A 13,274-nucleotide genomic window follows, 5' to 3' on the forward strand; every position below is an offset into this window, starting at 1 on the left:
CGACTCGTTCTCAATTCAATGAAATGTACAGTTCTGTTCGTCACAACGCTCGTACCAGCACTCTATTGCTTCGCCTCGGTCTGCTGGTTGGGAACGAAAGGCTTGCCGTCACCAGGGCTGATGCGTACATCGGCAAAGATTTGCTTTGGCCGTAGCTCAACGGGTGTGACGTTGGTGGGCTGGTCGGGGATCTTCTTCTCGAGTTTCTGCCGCATGGTTAGCCAAAGCTCTCTCATGTCGTACAGCTCGTAAGCGGAACCCGCAAAGTAGACATACCAGGTTGTCAAAGACACACTTGTTCAGCTTCCACTCCGCAGGGCGGCACTGCCAGAGCTGATGGTTCCGGTCGTCAAGGCACTCCCAGTGCTTGCGAAACTCGGCAAGGCAGTGGGTGTTAATGTCCTTGAGCCTGCTCCCATCGTCAGCAATCTGGTGGCTTCATCCGCAAACACTGTCTCGCCACCACAATCAAGGGCCGAAAGACGCTTTCGAGGCCTCCAAGCAGGTATGTGCACGTACACGCTCTGGGCGCAGCGGGTGACTCGTCGCCCCTCCTTCATGCACTCGAACTCGCCGCGGCCGGGGTTCTCCGTCTTGCACTGCATGTAGTCGTCGTTGTAGTCGCGGCATCGGGCGCCGATGAAGAAGGACGCCGACAGCAGCGGCGCAGAGCTGGCGCCAATCTCCTTGACGGCCGGGACATCGTCCGGGAGCGGCGTCGTGTCGATGAGGACCTGCTGGTGAAAGCTGGCTCGTTCGTCAGCGGCTGAGCGTCACGATGTGCGCGGGCTGCGGCCAATCGGCCACTAGGCGCAAGTTTGATGGCAAGACAAAAACGTACTTGGAGCGTCGGGTCGCCATGATGCTCGCGTTGGGGCTGACCTTCTTGTGAATGCCGGATGAGGTGAATGAAGACCGCGGTCGCGGGAGCCGGAATTTGAGGTCGAGGTTGGAATTGGTGCGTTGTGATTGGCCAGCCAGCCATGGCGAGGCTGGCCTGGCGGACGAGGCGGCGAGATCCACTCTGTTTGCCCTTGTGCATGTTGCCTCATCAGCTTCATTTTTGGTTCCGCGAACAACAACGCACCGCGACCCTCTTTGATGGACGCGCTGCAACAACATCTCTGACAACGCGCCGCAAACTGCTTGTCGCCTATCGCATGCATGCGTGAAGCATAGGAGCTCGCGTCTTTTTACAATTCGGCGTCGCGCAAGGCCTGCTTCTCCGAGGAGGCAGAAGGCATTGCCCATCGCCGCCGACCTGAAGCTTCCCTGTTCCGTCGTCCACGATGTCGCTCTTTGGCCAGTCGAAGGGCCTCGGCTCCGGGGGTCTCTTCTCGCAATCACAGCCTGCTCAGCAGACGCAACCGACACAGCCGACAAGCAATGTCTTTGGTCAAACGTTGGGCGGTGGACAGCAGGGAGGCGCTCTGGGCAGCTCGATGATGCAGCAGCCACAGCAGGTTCAGCAAATGCCTGCCCTCGCACAGTCTGCCGCCCAACTCTCGAGCTCGTTATGGCAGCCGGGTAAAGAGACGCCTCGTATGTATTCCGGAGGCGCGCCGCATTCTGGCACAGCTGCTAACCAACGCTGCAGACCAGAAGCCCATTCTGGACCAGATCAAGCTCGTTACCGAGAAATGGGATCCTTCAAACCCTAGCTGCGTTTTCAAACACTACTTTTACAACAAGGTTGACGAGGCACACATTCCTTTCTACAAACCTCAGCCGCACGAGGACCCTCGCGAATGGGAAGAGGCTCTGCAGAATAAGCCAGCGCCGGGTTTCATGCCCGTGCTCTGCTCTGGATACACTGGTGTGGCGGACCGTCTCAAGACACAGAAGCGGGCCATCTCCGAGTTCAATACGCGGCTGCACCAAATCAATGGCAGCCTTGACGCCATCCTCCAGCGCCACGAGCTCGAGACAGAGGTCAGGGCACTTGCGGCACGGCGGCGACAGACTGCCATCAGCGAGCGATGCCTAGCGTTGGCGGCACGAGTCCAAATTCTGCGGAACAGGGGCTACGCGCTGAGCGGTGACGAGGATGACCTCAAGAACCGGCTACAGAACCTGTGTCGGGAAGTGCAGGATCCAGCATTGGGAGCAAGAGAGGAGGAGCTATGGAGCAGGCTCATTGTGCTGCGGGCATACTCTGAGCGTCTCAACAAGGAGCTCGACAAGCCGGCGGTCAATGGCAGCGAAGAGCTTGACCCGGACATGGTGGCCAAGGCCAAGCGGGTAAGCTTCCTCTTCCAGATTGCCATCATGTTGGCGGACTAACAGGTTTGCGCAGGTACTGGAAGACTACGAGAAACAGCTGCAGCACTTGAAAAAGGAGTTGGAAGCACTGGGGCTGGACTTTGACGAGTGGGAAAAGAGCCGCGGCGCCAATACGAAAGCTAGATGATACCACTGCTTCGGACAGGCGAACGAAATGGACATGTTTTAGCCCAATTTGGGGGCATCTCAATTACTTACGCAACGGCGAAATGAGACACCGCCGATATTGGTCGTTAATGCCCTGACGATGCTGCAACACTGCGAGTACACGGCGGTGAGGAACGGTAGCCTCAAAGCTGCAGTTTTATAATCTGGCCCTTGCTTGCGCGCCATGAATACCCATAGTCACGCCTGTTTCTTGTGGAAATCATGTTGTTTTAACGCTTGGCTCTAGCCGTCATGGTATGATACAACAGGGCCGGTGGTTGTCCGTGACATGCCCCTTCCATAGCTCCTCGAATCGTACAGAGAGAGGTCAGTTGACATCTCAAACCGCCTTCCCTCAGCTAGAAAAAAAACTTTCTTATCGTGACAAATTTTTGCGGTGTCCGATGGCGCATTGTCGGCTCGTTCTCGTGATGGAAGATTTTTCGTCGCGGTCAGGGACCGCTCACAGGATTCGGCTGGCCATGTCAATGGCGAACGGGGCTGTCGCGACAAACCTGGTCAGCAAAGACTCTCAATAAGTCTGCTTGAGAATGGTCAAACATACAGAGATACAGCATAAAGGCCGTGGCGACGACCTGCTGGACGGTGAAGGTCGCCTCAGCCTCCATGGCGCGGATCTCCTCCGGGGACTGCTGCGGGGGTGCGACTGCACGGGGAGCACGTCAGCAAATATTGTTCGTTGACTATTACCCAACAGGTACTGCGGCACGGCGCGTTAGACGTACATCCTCCAAACATCGTGACAAACGGGATGGCGATTTGTGGTGTCTTGGATGTGGTGGTGATGTCGGGTGGTTGGGAGTACTTGGGAGGTTACGTAAAAGAAGGGCGACTTCGGCCGGGAGGAGGTGGTCGGCGCTGGCGACGGGCGCGGTCACGGGTGGTAACGCCCGGCGGAGACGAAAACTCGGGAGCCGCTAGCCGCCGTAAGAGGCAGCTGGGAGCGCCCAGCGTCGGCCCGAGCGTGGCCGATGTCGTCCACCATTCGCTCCACCGTGCGTGGGCGCGGCCATGAGTGGTGTCGAGTGTGTCAGAGAAACGGCCACGGGGGGTGCGGTACGTACTGCTGCGGCACGATCCAGTGCTTCCATGCGGGCGCGGCGCTGCACGGCACAGGGCCGCCAGTGGGCTGTTTCCAGTGCCATCGCCTGGAGTGCGGGCCCCCGGAGCGCGCTGTGGCGGGGATTGGGCGGGACGGTGGCCTGCCTTGCCTTATCGGGCCACTGAGACCCAGAGATTAGGTGCATCTACGGAAAATCCCTGCTGTAGCCGCTGCCGCGTCCAGAAAAAAAAAAGTGACCTGGGCGGCGACCGGTCGTGGCTTCCCTGACAGCTCCTCGGTGGCAGGCGCCGGCAAGCGGTCCGTTCTCATTCTTATAGACGGTGGTCCTCGTTCCTGCCTCGTCCCGCGATCCCCGCCCTTTGATTGTTCATCTCCGCCTCCTCTCGTCTTGTTGAAATCGAACCTGGGTGACAAAAGCATCTCGCACAGACACCGGCGACTGCTCTGTGCGCGCCCGCTTCTATTGCCGCGCGACGGATCCCGGCCGGCTGGAAACGGTGACGCTCACTTCTCTCGCACCCGTACCCGCCGTGTCAGTGGGCTCGCTCTCCCACACGCTTGACCCCGGGTGGTGGCGACGACCGGCTCTCACCTCCTGCGACCCCCGGCGATAAAGGTTTCCCGTTGCCGCCCTTCCTCCTTTCTTTCCTCCTCCTCCACCCCTTCGCTCCCTTTGAACGCGTCTTTGTACTCCAAAGAGCCTCACACGGAGTCGAATTGCACCCCGTCCAGCTGCAATGGCTTCCAGGTTGGTCCTCGCCCGGGGCGCCGCCCTGCGGCCGACCTTGGTCTCCGGCAGTGGCATGGCCCGCGGCGCTCTCGCCACGGCTGCGGCTCGCGCCCGCTGCTTCACCCAGACGGCTACCCTCAGCGAGTCTCCCAGTGCCGAGGCGCGTAAGACGCATCTCAAGGCCCTCCGCCGCGATCCTCTCTACTTGCAAATGCAGAGCGCGCAGGGCAAGCACGAGCAGCCCTGGATGGACTTTTCCTCGCGCCACATCGGGCCCCGCGACGAGGACATCGCTGAGATGCTCAAGGTGCTCGGCCCCGGCGCCGAGACGCTCGACAATCTGGTCGCGCAGGTCGTTCCCGAGGATGTCATGCTTCCTCCCCAGAAGACGATCCAGCCAAGGACTTACAGCGAGTCGGGCATTGCCAAGGCATTCAAGTCCATGAACAAGGAAAACGACATCCGCGTCTGGATGAACGGTGGCGGTTACTACCCCGTCGAGGTCCCCTCCGTTATCAAGCGCAACATCCTCGAGAACCCGGCCTGGTACACGAGCTACACCCCCTACCAGGCTGAAATTAGCCAGGGTCGTCTGGAGTCGCTGCTCAACTTCCAGACCATGATTGTCGACCTCACTGGGCTGCCTGTCGCCAACGCCAGTCTGCTCGACGAGGGCACTGCCGCCGCAGAGGCCATGACCATGTCTCTCAGCAACCTTTCCACCTCGCGGGCCAAGCGTGAGGGCAAGACGTATGTCGTCTCCCATCTTGTCCACGAGAGCACCTTCCGCGTCATGGAGGGCCGCGCCGAGGGTTTTGGCATCCGCCTCGAGCTCATGGATCTCTCCGCCTCGGATGCGCACCAGAAGATTGAGGCCCTTGGTGACGACCTCGTCGGTGTTCTTGCCCAGTACCCTGACACCGACGGTGGTGTTCAGAACTTGCGCGACCTTGCCGAGGTTGCCCACAAGCAGGGCACTCTTTTCAGCGTAGCCACCGACCTGTCTGCTTTGACCCTACTCACGCCCCCTGGCGAGTTTGGAGCCGATGTCGCCTTTGGAAACTCGCAGCGTTTTGGTGTCCCTCTCGGCTTTGGTGGCCCCCATGCCGCCTTCATGGCTGTCAAGGAGAATAGCAAGCGCAGGCTGCCCGGGCGCCTGATTGGCGTTTCCAAGGATCGAACTGGCGGACGTGCCCTTCGCCTGGCTCTGCAGACCCGAGAGCAGCATATCCGACGAGAGAAGGCCACCAGCAACGTGTGCACGGCTCAGGCCCTCCTCGCTAACATGGCTGCCATGTACGCCATCTACCACGGTCCCGCCCAGCTCAAGGAGATGGCCGTCAACAACCTCCGATACGCCCGTATGATCCAGGACGCTGCTCAGCACTATGGGTTTGAAGTCGCCACCCGCACCCTCGACTCCGAGGGACGCGTTCTCTCCGATACCGTTACGCTGCGCCTCGACGAGCCCATCGTCTGCCGGACTCTGCGCCGTGAGCTTTACAAGCAGGGTATCAGCAGCGGCAGGCCCGGGTCCCGTGACGCGATTGTCCTGGCTGTCCCCACGACCTTCACCCAGGAGACATACATCGGCATCGTCAAGGCGTTCCAGTCTACCGCCAGCAAGAACTACAACGACAATGACCTCACTGTCGCCCACAGATTTTGGACCAAGGGCTTCGAGGAGTCCTCGGAGGATGTCGTCAGGGGCATCCCCGAGGCCGTCCGCCGTGAGTCGACTTTCTTGACGCACCCGGTCTTCAACACCCACCACAGCGAGACCGAGATGCTCCGTTACATGCACCTCCTGCAGTCCAAGGATCTGTCACTGGTTCACTCCATGATTCCCCTGGGCTCGTGCACCATGAAGCTCAATGGCACTACTCAGATGGAACTCATCGGCGCCGAAAACATTTCCAACATCCACCCGCACGCGCCAACGAGCGCCGTCAAGGGGTACCAGAGGCTCTTCAGCGCCACCTCCTCCCAGCTTTCTGCCCTCACCGGCATGGACGCCACCTCTTTGCAACCTAACTCTGGCGCCCAGGGCGAGTTTGCCGGTCTTCGTGTTATCCGCAAGTACCACGAGCAGCAACCTGGCCCTAAGCGCGACATTTGCCTCATCCCCGTCTCCGCCCATGGCACCAACCCTGCCTCTGCTAGCATGACTGGCATGCGTGTAGTACCCATCAAGTGCGACACCAACACCGGTAACCTGGACTTGGCCGACCTCGAGGCCAAGTGCAAGAAGCACGAGGCCGAGCTGGGTGCCATCATGATCACGTATCCCAGCACTTATGGCGTCTTCGAGCCCAGCATCCGCAAAGTCTGCGAGATTGTTCACCAGCACGGCGGCCTCGTCTACATGGACGGCGCCAACATGAACGCCCAGATTGGGCTGACCTCCCCGGGCGCTCTGGGTGCGGATGTCTGCCATCTGAACCTGCACAAGACGTTCTGCATCCCCCACGGTGGCGGCGGCCCAGGCATCGGCCCGATCTGCGTCAAGGAATTCCTCGAGCCTTATCTCCCTCACAAGGACAGTCAGACCCCCGTCGCCAGCGCCGCGTTTGGCAGCGCCAGCATTGTCCCCATCAGCTGGGCCTACATTGCTACCATGGGTGAGTGTGAATCGTGTGACTGAGCCAACTGCAAGTTCGCTGACAATGTTGTAGGTGACAAGGGTCTCCGCAAGGCCACCGAGGTTGCTCTCTTGAACGCTAACTACCTCCTTGCTCGCCTCAAGGACCACTACCCCATCCTCTATACCAACGACAACGGCCGCTGCGCTCACGAGTTCATCATCGACATCCGGCCGTTCAAGGCCAGCGCCGGCATCGAGGTCGTCGATATCGCCAAGCGTCTGCAAGACTACGGCTTCCACTCGCCGACGATGAGCTGGCCCGTGCCTAATACGCTTATGATTGAGCCTACCGAGAGTGAGAGCAAGGATGAGCTCGACCGGTTCGTCGATGCCATGATCAGCATCCGCGAAGAGATCCGCGAGATCGAGGAGGGCAAGCAGCCCAAGGAGGGCAACGTGCTGCGCAATTCGCCACACACGCAGGCTGACCTCATCGACGGGGACGGGGAGGGCAAGTGGGACAGGCCGTACTCGAGGCAGAAGGCTGCTTACCCTCTGCCTTATCTGTACGAGAAGAAGTTCTGGCCCACGGTGACGCGTGTGGATGATAGTGAGTGCTCGACCGCCCTGATTGACCTACATCTGAATCTAACCAAGCCTCAGCCTACGGTGATACCAACCTGTTCTGCACGTGCCCCCCTGTCGAGGACACTACTGAGCAGTAGAGCTGTCGGCACTGCCAGCAAATGATTTTTTTTGATAAAAGCCATGCATTGTTTCCGTGTGTATAGTACACGTTTTGCTTGCAGCCCCTTTAGAATTCTTGTCTAGGGATGCACTTGATTTGAGTCACCTCTGCGAGTTTGTCCCGACATCTTTACGGAGACGCTTTTTTGTGCTTTTCAGGCGGCTACGAAGCAGCCATCCACGGAGTTATCGCGGGTTCTGGAGGCTCTCTATTTAACATACCAGGCGGAACCAATTCAACATCAACGGCGTCTCATGGGCTGAATGAAGCAAGGACGATCGATCAAGAGGGGTGGGCAGGGCCATCTCATGGTCTGAGATGTGCCGCGAATCACATAGAAATCTTGAAATAAATCAAGCATCTAGAATTACATTACATTTACGATTTGTCCTTTTCGAGCGACAAAACCAGTTTCATGCGTGACAAGGCTCTAGAGGCCCCGTGTTCATCGTCGTCGTAGTGAGGCAAGTCTAGTTGCACAGCCGACCCTTTATATATGAGTAATCTGCGACTGTACATTCCCACATGCTTCCTTCATGCCTCAAAGACCAGGGCGACGCCGTCATCGCCTGCTGTGACGAGCCTCTCGCCCGTCTCACCCTGCACGAAGCCCAGGACGCCACCTCCCTCGCCGTCGCCCCTGTGGCCCTTCCACTCCTTGAGGAGCCCCGCATCCGCTGTCGCAGCAGTAGCGCCACCGGCACCGGCCGCGCCCGCAGGCTGGGCCCCGGTAGGCGCGACGACGCCGCCGCCGCCGCTGGCGGCAGCGCCGCCAGCTCTCAGATCCCACCTGCGGACGACGCCGTCCATGCCGCAGCTGGTCAGCAGCCACGTGCCGCGCACGAACTCGACCTTGACGATCGAGTGGTCCTCGTGTGCGCCGACGATGTGGCGGCGCACGGCGAAGCGGCGGGAGACGTCGTAGACGACGATGCTGCCGTCGACGGAGCCCGCCGCGAGCAGGGTCGTCGGGGGCGTCGTCTGAAGGGACGACACGGCCAGCGTCTCCACGCTGTCGCCCTGCGTGTGCAGCGACGCGAGGATCTGCCCGCCTGCGGCTGCGTCGGTCGCGGCCTTGTTGGCGGCGCCGCGGCCGGCGCTGCTGCGCGCTTGACTCTGACCCCCCTGCTGCGCGAGGCGCGGCAGCGAGACGATCTTGATGGCACCGCCGGCACCGCCTACGGCGACAAAGGTGCCCTTGGAGTCGATGGCAATGGAGTAGAGGCCACCCTCGACCTCGAAACGCTGGTCCTCGCCCGTCAGCGACACGGCCGTCATGCCGTTGTCACCCACGAGGCCCTTGGCGGCGGCGGCGCCCCAGACGTCCCATACGTATAGGCTGCTGTCTTCGGAGATGGTGACGAGCAGCTGCCCGTCGGGCGTCCACGCACCGGCTGTGCAGGGTCCCGTGTGCAGGAAGTACGACTGTACGATCTGGAGAGGGTTCGCTTCGTCGGATGGGTCGATGGTGTAGACCCAGACGGAGCCGTCGGAGGCGCCAAAGGCGACGGTGTTGGGGTTCGTGGCCGAAGGGCAGGGCGCGAGCCAGTTGATCTCCTCGACCTCCTGCGTCTCGCCCAGGAGCTTCATGGAAACGCCCGACTGGGGCCGGACGTCGGCCCGCCATGCGCGCAGGCGGCCGTCGAGCCCGCCGCTGACGAGGACCTCGCCGCGGGGCAGCGTCCAGCACAGGGTGTTTATGGAGTCGGTGTGGCCGTCGAGCGAGAAGAGGCTTTCGAGCTGAGTGCTCTTGGGCGCCTCGGCAGCGGCGTCCGGGTCGCTGGCGAAGGACGGGGGCAGGACGGGTCGCGAGACCGCGGCCGAGGTGTCGAACAGCCAGCCGGCGCCGGGCGCGTCGTCGTCCTGCCCGGCGGAGCCGCCAACGGCGACGAGCGACGGGTGGACGGGGTGCTGGGCGATGGTGAAGAGGGAATCCTGGGGTAGGTCGAAGTAGGCGATGGAGTCGTTCTGCAGGACGAGCTCCTCGGCCTCGTCGTCCGAGTCCATGGCCACGTCGTCGCCCTCGTTGACAATCTCCTCGGCGGCCTCATCGGCGTCGAGCATGTCGTTCTCGTCGACATCGTCCTCGGGACGGTCGACGTGGTCCTTGGATGAGGACATTGCTGCTGCTGCCGTGGGCAAGTAAGGTGTCGTTGTTGGGGCCGGGGGGTGTTTCGTTCCAGTTCGCGGTTTCCGTCCGCGAGGAACTGAGTCGATTTGGCCGGCGCAAGAAGCTGGAGGGCAAGGCAGAGAAGCAGGAGGAGGTGGAGCGCCGACACCTCGAAATAACAAGAGCGCGCACAGCAGTTGGGCCGCTGTAATCGAAGGCAACAGAAGGGTTGCTTTGCAACTTTTTTTTTTTCTACCTGCTAACATGACTGTACGTCACCCGGCGAAAAAATGTTGCTTGATAAGCATAAGCGGCAGCGGCGATGCCCCTCCCCCTCATCTTCCTTCGACCCCGCCACAGCGCTGGAGGGAGCTCCCGCTTCGAATTGACTACCCACTCCACCACGGCCGCGCAAATGCAGCTACCAACACCCATGGCATTGTGTGGTGATCAAAAAGTTGTGAGAGGGCACCACGTCTACGTGCGTAACCCCAGCAACTGTCGCTCATCTACTACTGCCCTGTCGCTTCAAGGTTGTCGTTTGGCGCAACACATGTGCCTCTCCATGTCGGGGACTTTCACACGGCGCTCATTGTCATTTTGTTTGTATTAGGATACTTTGAATGGAACCTAGGTCGTCCCAACTCCTCAACGCCGGCCGCCTGAACCCAATCCCTGTAGAACCTCGCACCGTGGTATCCGTTGTGTTTCCTGACTCCGTCATCACTCCAGAACCTCTACCCAGTTCTGCTCGGCCTGCTTGCGCTTCCACCTCTCGCCGGCCGCCTCTCTTACGTTCTGCTCTTCCTCGCCCACCTCGGCTGCCTGGCTCGCCATCTCTCGGATCTGGTACTTGATGCCGAGGGGCAGCATCTTCTGCCAGCCGCTGTGCACCTTGCATCTTTTTCGCTCGCACATGCCGCGCACCACGTCGCCTTCGCCCAGCGGGTCGCTTAGCTTGGACTCCTTGAACGTCGTCTCGCCCTCGGGGGACTTGGCGTATGCGGCAAAGGCGTCGCGCGCCGAGATTGTGTCTAGCCGGGAGTCGTAGCCGCAAATATCTTCGCCGAAGCGGCCGGCCGTGATGGCGGCACGTCGACGCTCTTGCGCCAGCTCAACCAGACTCAGCATTTTGTGGCAGAGTAGGGTCTCTTCTCCGAGCTGTAGCCGAGCCTTGGAAGAATTCTCCAAGAATTTCTTTTCTTCGTCACTCAATATCAAGGCCAGTGCTTCATCTGAAACTGGTTAGAACATCGCATAGTGACGTGCTTGGACCAGAACTGACTCACCAGCATTGGCGTCCGCAGAGGCCTTCGGAAGCGGCGCGGAGAATGGGGGCTTGGACATCTTCCACACTCCATCTTCATCGGCCTCTGACAGGCTACTACCTAATAGTGCCATGAGCTCATCCTGTGAGAGCTGATCGTTCAAAGGAGCCTTGGCCAACCCCTTAGGCAGCCGTCCAACCATGCGTTCCCACCACGCTTGCGCATGTTCGTTGGAACAGAAGACGCTCGGCTGGTCCTGCAGTAGGCGCGCCGCTTTACGGCATGCACCCATCGCGCATGTCTTCTTGTATATGGTGCGCAGGTTGCCCTTGGTGCAGTTGGGACAGACAAACCGCTCGATGAGGCTCTCGCCAACGTCCTTGCTCAAGTTGATGCACTCCCCGTGGAACCAGTCTTCACAGTGTTCGCAGCAAATCATCCATCGATGGTCGTCGGGTCCGCGACAGAGGCAATACGGTCCATTATCGGACTCGTCGTCGTCATCGTCGCCTGAAGCAGCGTTTGGCCCTTGAGACGAGGGCTTGGACTTCTTGGGTTTCTTACCAGGTGCACCGTTCCTGGGGCGTTTGGGCGCCTTTTTCACAGTCGAAGCTGTGCCTTTCTTTTTCGGATGAGCCATGGTAGGCGCTGGCTGTGACGGTACTGGGTCTGGCGTTTCTGTGGAAGGGAGAGGGGTGGGAGATGGTTTGAAGGCTGCAGACGTCGCGTCGCCGTTAGCCGCGGGACGTGGTGAGTCGGTGCCATTTTCCGTCTTCACCGGGTCATCGTCTATCAGCACGAAGCGCGGCTCGTCTCTGATGCCGTTTGCCGCTGGCGTCTGAACAGGATCCATAACTGAAGGGGGGGGGAGCGTTTTGGGCGCTCAAGCCCGGATGGACTTCTCCAGCAACAGTTCGATTTCTTATCAAGCAGTCCAATTCAGATGAGATGCATAGTTCTTTCTGATTGCCGATAATTGATTGGAGCCTTTACGTCGTTTTGATGTCTGATGAAGTCGCGTTCATAGCCATCGCGGACGCTTGAAGGCGGGCCATGAGCGGGCTAAGCGCCTGACTAAGCGCGGAAACGCGCCTGTCTTGGTCGGCAAATTTTCGGTGGCAATCGCGCGACTGGTGCCGGTTCCTCCAGATTGTCAGATCATCAATCCATCGCTTTGTTTGTTCGCCAGCGACAAGCATTGCTGTTTCTTTGCCGAATAGACCATCATGTCGCACACGGCCGCCGCGGCATCGAAGGCCTTGCCGAGCGCCTTGAGCCAGGCAAGCGCGCGATTATGCCGACGATGCTTCGCCAGCAGCGCCCTGCAGCCCAAGCAGCTCCGACCGACGCTCCCTCGAGCTCCCATCCAGACCAGACAGCCGATTACGCAGCGACGGACAAAGTACAAGACGGTCGAGCAGGCAAAGAGCCGGCATAGCACGGGGGTACAAGCACCAGTGCAGCGAGTGACACTGTCGAGGGCGAACGTTGGGGGCTGACTTTTTCTGTCGCAGCCATTTTCATGGAAAGCCGGCATCCTCTTTGTCGCGACGTGCGGACTGCTGGTGTGGTATTTCGAGCATGAAAAGGAGCGCATGCAGAGGAAGCGCATAGCCGATGCTGCCAAGGGCGTCGGGCGGCCCAAGGTTGGAGGCGAGTTTGCGCTGGTCGACCAGGACGGCAAGCCGTTCACGAGCGACATGATGAAGGGCAAATACTCCTTGGTATGCATTGCGGCGCGCTTTGGCCTTGCTGAGAGCTGAACGAACTGCAGGTCTACTTCGGATTCACGCGCTGTCCCGACATCTGCCCCGAAGAGCTCGACAAGATGTCCCGAATGCTCGACGTAGTTGAGGCCAAGGCTCCCGGGTCCCTGCTGCCTATCTTCGTTACGTGCGACCCGGCCCGCGACGACTCAAAGGCGCTCAAGGAATACCTGGCCGAGTTCCACCCGGCGTTCATCGGCCTGACGGGCACGTACGACCAGATCAAGGACTTGTGCAAGAAGTACCGCGTCTACTTCAGCACGCCTCAGAACGTGAAGCCCGGGCAGGACTACCTGGTTGATCACAGCATCTACTTTTACCTCATGGATCCAGATGGCGACTTTGTGGAGGCCCTGGGACGGCAGCACTCTCCTGACCAGGCAGCGCAGCTGATACTCGACCACATGAAGGACTGGAAAGGCACAAAGAATTGAGATGACGACAATGTATGATGGCTGTGGGATGTAGAATAGTGTACCACTGACACATGTATATTTGGGCCAGCATGGCGTGAACAACTCAATTCCACTGTAAGAAGACAATCGCGGAACTGT

At 59.8% G+C, this 13,274-nt stretch overlaps 7 protein-coding genes across 7 annotated transcripts; 3 read left to right on the forward strand and 4 right to left on the reverse strand.

Moving 5' to 3' along the window:
* Positions 1-895, reverse strand: NdufA8 (ndufa8, NADH-ubiquinone oxidoreductase complex I 19kd subunit). The gene is made up of 4 exons (XM_047981260.1): positions 842-895; positions 520-747; positions 277-409; positions 1-206 (listed from the first exon to the last, which is right to left on the reverse strand). The coding sequence occupies exons 1-4, from the start codon at positions 859-861 to the stop codon at positions 63-65; spliced, it is 525 nt and encodes a 174-aa protein (XP_047837218.1). The 5' UTR covers positions 862-895; the 3' UTR covers positions 1-62.
* A 177-nt stretch (positions 896-1,072) lies between these two features.
* On the forward strand, positions 1,073-2,725 carry NUP57 (Nucleoporin nup57). The gene is made up of 3 exons (XM_047981261.1): positions 1,073-1,542; positions 1,598-2,241; positions 2,297-2,725. The coding sequence occupies exons 1-3, from the start codon at positions 1,290-1,292 to the stop codon at positions 2,408-2,410; spliced, it is 1,011 nt and encodes a 336-aa protein (XP_047837219.1). The 5' UTR covers positions 1,073-1,289; the 3' UTR covers positions 2,411-2,725.
* Positions 2,726-2,893: 168 nt separating this feature from the next.
* On the reverse strand, positions 2,894-3,189 carry JDV02_000455 (uncharacterized protein; the record flags this gene model as incomplete). The annotated part of the gene is made up of 3 exons (XM_047981262.1): positions 2,894-2,931; positions 2,996-3,097; positions 3,177-3,189. The coding sequence occupies 3 exons, from the start codon at positions 3,187-3,189 to the stop codon at positions 2,894-2,896; spliced, it is 153 nt and encodes a 50-aa protein (XP_047837220.1).
* A 608-nt stretch (positions 3,190-3,797) lies between these two features.
* On the forward strand, positions 3,798-7,960 carry GCV2 (Glycine dehydrogenase (aminomethyl-transferring)). Its single transcript, XM_047981263.1, has 3 exons — positions 3,798-6,865; positions 6,920-7,438; positions 7,492-7,960. Exons 1-3 carry the CDS (start codon positions 4,252-4,254, stop codon positions 7,551-7,553), a joined length of 3,195 nt encoding a protein of 1,064 aa, XP_047837221.1. The 5' UTR covers positions 3,798-4,251; the 3' UTR covers positions 7,554-7,960.
* SQT1 (60S ribosomal subunit assembly or modification protein) lies at positions 7,899-9,977 on the reverse strand. The gene has a single exon (XM_047981264.1). It carries the CDS (start codon positions 9,950-9,952, stop codon positions 8,111-8,113), a length of 1,842 nt encoding a protein of 613 aa, XP_047837222.1. The 5' UTR covers positions 9,953-9,977; the 3' UTR covers positions 7,899-8,110.
* A 297-nt stretch (positions 9,978-10,274) lies between these two features.
* On the reverse strand, positions 10,275-11,963 carry JDV02_000458 (uncharacterized protein). Its single transcript, XM_047981265.1, has 2 exons — positions 10,976-11,963; positions 10,275-10,921 (listed from the first exon to the last, which is right to left on the reverse strand). Exons 1-2 carry the CDS (start codon positions 11,805-11,807, stop codon positions 10,410-10,412), a joined length of 1,344 nt encoding a protein of 447 aa, XP_047837223.1. The 5' UTR covers positions 11,808-11,963; the 3' UTR covers positions 10,275-10,409.
* A 157-nt stretch (positions 11,964-12,120) lies between these two features.
* On the forward strand, positions 12,121-13,260 carry SCO1 (Cu-binding protein). The gene is made up of 3 exons (XM_047981266.1): positions 12,121-12,399; positions 12,469-12,678; positions 12,729-13,260. Exons 1-3 carry the CDS (start codon positions 12,181-12,183, stop codon positions 13,152-13,154), a joined length of 855 nt encoding a protein of 284 aa, XP_047837224.1. The 5' UTR covers positions 12,121-12,180; the 3' UTR covers positions 13,155-13,260.
* Positions 13,261-13,274: the final 14 nt, after the last annotated feature.

The sequence above is a fragment of the Purpureocillium takamizusanense genome, chromosome 1 (assembly GCF_022605165.1).
Source record: "Purpureocillium takamizusanense chromosome 1, complete sequence".
Taxonomy (NCBI): Eukaryota; Fungi; Ascomycota; class Sordariomycetes; order Hypocreales; family Ophiocordycipitaceae; genus Purpureocillium; species Purpureocillium takamizusanense.

What these genes read in the sequence shown, in the direction of transcription:
- NdufA8 (XM_047981260.1), bottom strand. Translation starts at nt 861, where the DNA reads ATGGCGACCCGACGCTCCAA. An exon ending in ATGGCGACCCGACGCTCCAA is followed by an intron (nt 748 to 841) that starts GTACGTTTTTGT and finishes CGAACGAGCCAG; the next exon opens with CTTTCACCAGCAGGTCCTCA. An exon ending in ACCCGCTGCGCCCAGAGCGT is followed by an intron (nt 410 to 519) that starts GTACGTGCACAT and finishes CGATGGGAGCAG; the next exon opens with GCTCAAGGACATTAACACCC.
- NUP57 (XM_047981261.1), top strand. Translation starts at nt 1,290, where the DNA reads ATGTCGCTCTTTGGCCAGTCGAAGGGCCTCGGCTCCGGGGGTCTCTTC. An exon ending in GCCGGGTAAAGAGACGCCTC is followed by an intron (nt 1,543 to 1,597) that starts GTATGTATTCCG and finishes CCAACGCTGCAG; the next exon opens with ACCAGAAGCCCATTCTGGAC. An exon ending in TGGTGGCCAAGGCCAAGCGG is followed by an intron (nt 2,242 to 2,296) that starts GTAAGCTTCCTC and finishes AGGTTTGCGCAG; the next exon opens with GTACTGGAAGACTACGAGAA.
- GCV2 (XM_047981263.1), top strand. Translation starts at nt 4,252, where the DNA reads ATGGCTTCCAGGTTGGTCCTCGCCCGGGGCGCCGCCCTGCGGCCGACC. An exon ending in GGCCTACATTGCTACCATGG is followed by an intron (nt 6,866 to 6,919) that starts GTGAGTGTGAAT and finishes ACAATGTTGTAG; the next exon opens with GTGACAAGGGTCTCCGCAAG. An exon ending in GGTGACGCGTGTGGATGATA is followed by an intron (nt 7,439 to 7,491) that starts GTGAGTGCTCGA and finishes ACCAAGCCTCAG; the next exon opens with CCTACGGTGATACCAACCTG.
- SQT1 (XM_047981264.1), bottom strand. Translation starts at nt 9,952, where the DNA reads ATGTTAGCAGGTAGAAAAAAAAAAAGTTGCAAAGCAACCCTTCTGTTG.
- JDV02_000458 (XM_047981265.1), bottom strand. Translation starts at nt 11,807, where the DNA reads ATGGATCCTGTTCAGACGCCAGCGGCAAACGGCATCAGAGACGAGCCG. An exon ending in CTCTGCGGACGCCAATGCTG is followed by an intron (nt 10,922 to 10,975) that starts GTGAGTCAGTTC and finishes AACCAGTTTCAG; the next exon opens with ATGAAGCACTGGCCTTGATA.
- SCO1 (XM_047981266.1), top strand. Translation starts at nt 12,181, where the DNA reads ATGTCGCACACGGCCGCCGCGGCATCGAAGGCCTTGCCGAGCGCCTTG. An exon ending in AGAGCCGGCATAGCACGGGG is followed by an intron (nt 12,400 to 12,468) that starts GTACAAGCACCA and finishes TTTCTGTCGCAG; the next exon opens with CCATTTTCATGGAAAGCCGG. An exon ending in TGAAGGGCAAATACTCCTTG is followed by an intron (nt 12,679 to 12,728) that starts GTATGCATTGCG and finishes AACGAACTGCAG; the next exon opens with GTCTACTTCGGATTCACGCG.